Here is a 7,827-nt window from a genome sequence, read left to right as displayed (position 1 = left end):
GCTACAGCCCACCTAAGCCTTCTACAAGGCTCCGTCCTTGGATGTCAGGACCTGAATTCTAAATATATGACCGATACATGGACAAGATTCTTCTTTAAAGTTCTATATTTATACAAACTCAAATTTGCATGCAAACTTACTCTTTAAAAAACTTACGCAGCATTAATAACAAAATAAACTTGATAATATAATTTGATTGTCTTAATACAAAAGTTCATATAAATTTATAATTTTGGAGCACTAACTGGACATAAAAAGAAGGTACACATAACAATCAAAAGAGCAGGTCCTGAAGGTCCAACAAAATAACTCGCTAACAAGCTATAAGCTTGAAAAGATAAATAATAAGATAGTGAGTTCAACAACTTAGTGAGTAGATAACGTTCAATATACACACACAAAATAATACAACAATGAAAAATATATAAGTATGGCTTTAGGTTATTAGAGGAAGGTTTCTAAAATAAGCTATAATAAGAATATTATAAGGTAAAACTCATTAAAAAATTAAAATATAATGAGCATAAGACTTCATGTAATGAAATAATAAATTCATACAGACTGATGACTTTCTTAACTAACTAAAGTTAAGATACGATGTTTACAAAAGAATAATAAATCTGCAACTTCAAATTGCAGGCCTTCTAAATTTTCACTGAAACAAATATAATACACCTCTAGGAGAAATAAATTCCCGCAGTCCAAATTCTTCAAAGACAAAATAGCATGCACGGTACTAATTAACAAAAAAAAAAAAAGCGAAATGAAAAGATAAAAAACAAGATGGTCAAAAACCTTATTAAAAGAAGAATCAGCAGAAAGTTACCGAACAACTGGATCGAAAGTCATTATTTCAGATTTAGTTTTGGTGGTTGCTCACCCTGTTTCAGCTTTTAATAATCCCCACCACTCCTATGCAGTGAGCCTTTCTTGTTCTTCTAGTGCAAGTTTTGTTAAAATTAATATGGCAGTCACTTTCTACTGAACATCAAGTCATCTTAGATTCAACATCGATTACTTGCAAGTTAATGGGCAACTGATCTACCTGAGTGTATCTACGATTGTTTTATACAGTAATTAATTTACATGCTCGTGCAGAGGGAATGAATTTAATTAATTTAATTAGGCCTGCGATTTGATTATTGGAGGGCCAACCTTGAATCTAGCATGCCTACAGTGTCAAGGTATCATCAAACGGTGACGAGACTAAACCATAGGACATGGGTCATAACCTGTCATCCATTACTTTGATCTCCACAACAGATTCCTATCCAGCTTCGCATGAATCTGAGGATTTCATGAAAACTTTAGTCATTGCCTCTAATGTTACCTTCTCCTTAATTTCTAATTCTCAAAAGAAGCTAATTATCTGTGTTGATTGATAATCAATTACTACCACAGCGGAACCTTTTCTGTTGTTCACGGTAGTATACCAGAAATTGCTGTGTTATTCCGTTAAAGAAACAAGAAAACTTGATGTTTACAAAATTTCGCCAGCGTTTGAAACAAGAAGATGACAGCCCTTCATAAATAATGGGTGCTAGAAAAATTGCAGGGGTGAATCAAGAAGTTGAGGCACTCATGTGAAGAGCTACTAAGGAGGCATAAAAGCCATCTTTGATATGGATCAAAGCCTCATGCTTTCCTTTCTCTACAATAACTCCATTTTTCACCACGGCAATAACATCTGCGTTCTTGATTGTAGATAACCGATGGGCGACAACCACTGTAGTCCTACTCACCATTACTCTGTCCAGTGCATCTTGAACCACTCTTTCAGATTCAGCATCTAGCGCACTGGTAGCCTCATCCAATAGAAGTATTTTGGGACTTTTGACCATAGCGCGAGCAATAGCCACCCTTTGTTTCTGCCCCCCTGACAACTGGGTTCCTCTCTCCCCAACAACAGTATCGTACCCCTGCATTTTGCATGGTCGTAAGTCAACAAAAGTACACAAGCATCTTAGCAAAATATTCAATCTGATAACAACCTAAAGATAGCGCGTGAATTATCTTTGATTCTTATCAGTCAAAGGCCAACTGGAAGTTATATCACAACTGATTGCTTGAGCAAATCAAGTTACTACTTGTACTTGCAGAAGATGATATCAATGGAAACAATTACTGATACAATGTTAATTCTAACCTGTTGTAAACCACTAATGAACTTGTGTGCATTGGCCAGCTCCGATGCAGCTAGTATTTCTACTTCCGTTGCATTCCCTTCCTTTCCATATGCAATGTTGGCACGGATTGTTTCATTAAAGAGAACAGGTTCTTGGCTCACAAGCCCCATCTGCTGCCTCAACCACTTAAGTTGGAGACTCTGAATGTCAATTCCATCAAGAGTTATATGCCCTGAATCGGGATCATAAAATCTTTGCAATAATGAGATCACCGTTGATTTCCCACTTCCACTTTCTCCAACCAGGGCAACAGTCTACAAGAAGGCATTTTAAATGATATGAGTTTCCTCCTTTCAGAATTCCATTATTCTTAAAACAACAAAGGATTTGAATTGAAGCATGAATAATTGACCTTGCCAGAATGAATAGCCAAGCTCAGGTCTCGGAAAATTTCAATGTCCGGCCTGCTTGGATACTTGAAGCTTATATGACGAAGTTCAATTTCTCCTTTCACGTTGTCTAATGTCCTTCCCGACTCATCACTTGGATCAATCTTCGACTTTCGGTCTATAATAGCAAATATGGAAGCAGCTGCTCCCTTGGCTTTTGAGGAATCAGGAGCAAAGGAGCTTGATTGAGAAATTCCAATTGCTGCCATGGTTAAAGCAAAGAAAACCTACGAGTAGACACATAATTTAGTGTTATTAAGAAAACTCTAATGTCTATAAAGATCTCATCGAAAAATCGAAAAATTTATACACAAGGAAGATATACCCACTCGAAAAACTTCCGTGAAAGTTGTTTTCCCGTGCCGGACAAGTTGAGCTCCTACATAGAAAGTGGTTGCGTAGACAGAAAACAGTAAAAAGAAAGAAACTCCAAATCCTGTTCCACTGATCATCCCTTGCCTTATTCCAGTCCTCATAGGGCCTTCACATTTCCTTCTGTATAATTGCATCACCTTCTCTTCAGCACAGAAAGAGGCAACAGTTCTTATGCTGCCAACAGCGTCATTTGCAACTTGACTTGCTTCCTCGTACATTTTCTACAACCATTGAGAGCAGCGAATGTGATTGTTATTTTTTTTTTGGGCACATTTGATTATTAATTTAAAATAGAAAAGGCAGCAAATGGTGATTTCTGAGAAAGGCTCCATGGAACATGAGTTAAACTTCTTTTACATGTCAAAACTAGTATTTTTTTGCTCGCTGCTGTAATAAAATACTAGGTCAGGAATCAAAGAGCATACCTTTGCATCCGCACTGAATCCTTTCATGAACTTTATTTGTACAAATCCATTGAGTCCTATTAAAGGAAGGAGTACAAGTATTACGAATGCCAATTGCCAACATGCAGTAAAGGCAATGACCAAACCCGCAACAGCTGATGCGATGTTCTGAACCAACTGGGAAAGAGAATCTCCGACCAGAGCACGCACTGTTGCTGCATCCGCTGACAGCCTAGCACCAATGGCTCCGCTTGAGTGCTCAGGGTCGTCGAACCAACCGACCTCCATGTGAACCACCTTCTCAAAACACATAGATCGGATCCTTTGGATTAATTTGCAACCGGCCACCGAAAATAAGTATGTCTGTGTTGGATACACCACAAATGATGCCAGGCCAAGCGTCATAAACATAAGTGCCCAGAACTTGGAATCCTTTCTCAATTCATCAGGTGGTTCAAAAAATGTTTTAATTACGCTGGAAAGTAGCAGACCGTAAATCGGAAATATGACCCCATTGAGAATTGCAGCTATAGATCCAGCAATCAGCACTGGAACCTCTGGCTTGTTGAGATACGCAAGGCGGCTGATCGGGACATCTGGAGCTTGTTGTGTCTGTGTAGAAACTTCTAATTCCGATGTGGGATTATCAGGGACATTTAATCCAGTAGGCAAACCAAATGACACTGACAACGAGTTGCGACTGCTATGTCCTACACCAGATGATCCCCGACTTATGGACCGTTTCAGTGAGATTCTTTGACTTGACTGTCTTAAGGACTCTGCAGAAAGAGCTGACTTCTTGGGGTCTTCTGTTTCTTGTTTGGACTCTTTGTTAACTTCTTGTAAGCGTATAAGCTGAGAATAAGCTCCTTCAGGATCCTTGAGGAGTTCCGAATGTGAACCTGATCAATCAATGAAAAGGATATTTCACATAATGTATGAAAATCCAGAAAGTTCCCTTAATCCCTCTTATCCAGAAGACTTAAACAAGTTCTGGAATTAATCAGAAAATTACCCTAACTAAGATTGTAGATTGCAGAAATGATTTGGCTGCAGAAAATGAGTGCGTGAATCATGATGGTGCAGCATAGAATATATATCTGCTACGTGCCTATGTGAAACTAGGAAAATAAGTGGGGAGGTTTCATAAAATATTAAATAAAACGTATGATGTGTATAAAAATCCTTAACATGACTGAAAATATCAAATATTTTGGATCCTGGATCTATAGAGAATATGTGGCAGTGCAGAGACCAGAAAGTTTACAGCAAAGGAATTTCTCCGCAGGATCGCGAGATATTTTGATGTTTCTTCATATGATAATCATGCATGCTTAATTATATACCTTTCTCAACCATCTTCCCACGGTAAATAACTGCAATCATATCAGCATTTCTCACAGTGCTCAAACGGTGGGCAACAATTACAGTTGTTCGATTGACCATAATCCGGTCCAATGCCTCCTGTACTATCCTTTCTGATTCTGCATCAAGTGCGCTTGTAGCTTCATCCAAAAGTAAAATCCGTGGATCTTTCAGAATGGCTCTTGCTATGGCAATTCTCTGCTTCTGTCCCCCAGACAGCTGAGTTCCATGTTCACCAACCATGGTGTCTATTCCCTGGATACAATAGTAGAAACCAAATTAGATAAAAAAAACTGAGGCGATCTGAACCTCCTCCTCTCCAAAACATAAAAAAATGACACCACCAGAAATTTGTGGAGAGGGAACCAGTTTAAAACCTGAGGTAGTTTATCGATGAATTTAGCAGCATTGGCAAGTTCAGTTGCAGCTCTTATCTCGTCAGTAGTTGCACCATCTTTTCCATATGCAATGTTATCCTTGATGCTGGATGCAAACAACACGGGTTCTTGGCTGACAAGACCAATTTTCTCCCGAATCCACTTGAGCTGAAACTCTTTGAGGTTAGTGCCATCTATGAGAACTTCACCAGCTTGTGGATCATAAAATCTCTCTATCAGACTGATCACCGTTGACTTTCCGCTTCCACTTTGTCCAACCAATGCGGTAGTTGTTCCGCTAGGGATGAAAAGAGAGAATCCAGAAAATATCTGCTCATCTGGTCTGGCTGGATAAGTGAAATACACATCCCTCAACTCTACATCTCCACTGATGTCATCCAATATCTTTCCCCTTGTATCCGAAGAATCTATCTCTGGCTTTCTATTTATAGTCTCAAACATCTTGTAAGCTGCAGCTTGACCAGCTGCAAACGCTGTCATGCAGGGAGATGCTTGCCCTAGGGACCTGAACCATTCATATGATTAAACCATAAAATTAAACAAACAAAGAATTTTTTAAAGTGGATATTGCTTCATAATGGAACTCACATAGAGCCGGTTAAAACAGCAACAATCACATTAAGCACATCACCCCCAGTGTATCCTTTTTCCAAAATCATCTTTCCACCAAACCATATTGCCAAAGCATAGCTGCAGAAAATAAATAGCATAACGATGCCAAGACCTAATCCAGCAGTAAAACCTTCTTGAACACCAGAGTTATACGCAGTAGCAAGAAACTTCTTGTAATTACTTATGGCTTGCTTCTCCCCGGTAAATGATGCAACCTGGATACAACTTAAACAATTAACATTATATAATGAAATTTTATGCAGGCATATCTTGTTCTTTATATGTAAACGTACTGTTCTAATTGAACCAATAGCCTGTTCTACTACAATCGCTGCTTTAGCGTAAGCAGTTTGTCCACGAGATGCCATCCTAGCTATTATGATGGCCAGTCCTGCCCCAGCAATCACAAGCAGGGGAATGGAGGATAGCATGACAAGAGTAAGTAGCCACCCTTTAACAAATGCAACGATGAAGCCTCCAATGAATGTTGATACCAGCTGTATAAATTTCCCAACCTGCACGAACATTACGGGGTATTTAGCCAGAAAAAAATATAGGCAATATGGATAAAATTCAGAGTGCTTTTTCCATCTGATAAGAACAGAGTTGTACCTTTTCACCCATAGCATCTTGTATAAGAACAGTGTCACCAGACATTCTACCAACAACCTCTCCAGTGTTTGTTTCCTTGTCAAAAAAGGCAACGTCTTGCTTCAGTATGGTTTTCAAATATGTACCCCTTATCCGAGCAGCTTGTCTCTCTCCCGTGACCATCCAGCAAGCCACCTCTGACAAACAACAAGAACAAGTTTATAAATCCACAATGCTTGATGCGTTAAACAAGTCCTTTGTATCTGTAAGGTAGCATTGTTGAGTTAATAAAGTACTTACGAAGAAATGATGCTACAGCAGAACCAATTCCCAAGTAGACAAAATTGAGAGCCACCTAAGAATAGTTCGTAGCATATCTATATCAGAAACTGAGTTCCAAAAATTGAATTGTACATCTTCCAGAGCAGAAAGAAAGGTGCATAACGTTACTTATCCTTGAAAGCATTTGTTTCGATTGAAACAGGAATACATGTTGATTATGTTTACCTTAGTAACTGAATCCACAACATCTTTGTTATTCTGGTTTTTTCCAAAAGAATTAACCAGATCACCAAACAGTATTGACATAATCGGAAAGGATGCTCCATTTCCAACAGCACCAATCGTCCCAAGGATCATCAACAAAATATCTGTAGAATCCGCAAATGAAAAGAGCTTGGGAAAGGGAACGGTTTTAGTTTCCTCATCTCCTTTACTCTTCACTGGCTCTTGTTGGTCCCCCCTTCCACCAGAACTCTTCTCCTCCACCTCCAGGCTTTTTGATGTGCTCGCCTCATCCACACTCTTATCACCACTTCTGCCGTTCTCGCCAGCCATCGCTCGAACCTCAAGATATTAATCTAATCCTCCATTTGCTCTCAGAATATGCAGAGACTTGTATTGCGACCGCACTAGAGCACAAAAAAATCAGCAACTTTTAATGGAGGCCTGTTAATGGAGGTCATTTGAATACAACCAAAGATTAATAATAATAATAAAGGATCAGAAAATGGGAGACATTCGTTTTTAGTTACCGAGCTGTTCAAGAAAAAAAAAATGGCACCTAGATTGACCACCTATTAGTTTGATCTTGAAGTGATAAATCGAAGTAGTCTTCAAGTAAGATGAAGGAGAGACGGGATAAATATATGTTAAACAGAAAACAAGATTCCAGCCCATTTTAATTAATGAAAAAACGCGCACAAAGAGCGAAGGAGGGAGGGAATTTACTTACAGAAGAAGAAACGGAATATGGGAGTAGTTGAACTTGAAATAAGAAACAAGTCCACAGACAGAGATATGAAGTAGTATGATGTCCTGCTGGTTCTGTGGCTGCTATGAGCTGTTGGATTTGGGTTCCCTTTTATTAATTCAAGGGCTTATATAATGGGGAGCCGTCCTGCTTCCTTTAGCTTCAAGCGCACGCATCGTTTGAATTGTCTTAATTCCAGTTACCTCGTCAACGAGTCCACATCTTTAATGTTGTTTATTCATGGACACCAAATGC

The 7,827-nt window shown here is 38.9% G+C and overlaps 1 protein-coding gene across 1 annotated transcript; it reads right to left on the bottom strand.

Moving 5' to 3' along the window:
• Positions 1 to 1,430: 1,430 nt before the first annotated feature.
• LOC105119730 (ABC transporter B family member 21-like) lies at positions 1,431 to 7,667 on the bottom strand. The gene is made up of 13 exons (XM_011017902.1): positions 7,555 to 7,667; positions 6,828 to 7,231; positions 6,621 to 6,675; positions 6,342 to 6,517; positions 6,023 to 6,244; positions 5,706 to 5,944; positions 5,097 to 5,622; positions 4,701 to 4,974; positions 3,376 to 4,256; positions 2,905 to 3,171; positions 2,539 to 2,802; positions 2,147 to 2,440; positions 1,431 to 1,919 (listed from the first exon to the last, which is right to left on the bottom strand). The coding sequence occupies exons 2-13, from the start codon at positions 7,155 to 7,157 to the stop codon at positions 1,563 to 1,565; spliced, it is 3,885 nt and encodes a 1,294-aa protein (XP_011016204.1). The 5' UTR covers positions 7,158 to 7,231; positions 7,555 to 7,667; the 3' UTR covers positions 1,431 to 1,562.
• Positions 7,668 to 7,827: the final 160 nt, after the last annotated feature.

Source organism: Populus euphratica, unplaced genomic scaffold (genome assembly GCF_000495115.2).
Source record: "Populus euphratica unplaced genomic scaffold, PopEup_1.0 scaffold3413.1, whole genome shotgun sequence".
NCBI classification, from domain to species: Eukaryota; Viridiplantae; Streptophyta; class Magnoliopsida; order Malpighiales; family Salicaceae; genus Populus; species Populus euphratica.
This window is presented reverse-complemented; position numbering and strand designations above follow the sequence as displayed.

Coding starts and splice junctions, on each gene's coding strand:
- LOC105119730 (XM_011017902.1), bottom strand. CDS start 7,157: ATGGCTGGCGAGAACGGCAGAAGTGGTGATAAGAGTGTGGATGAGGCG. Junction 6,676..6,827: donor TTGTGGATTCAGTTACTAAG/GTAAACATAATC, acceptor AACTATTCTTAG/GTGGCTCTCAATTTTGTCTA. Junction 2,441..2,538: donor TGGCTATTCATTCTGGCAAG/GTCAATTATTCA, acceptor GCCTTCTTGTAG/ACTGTTGCCCTGGTTGGAGA.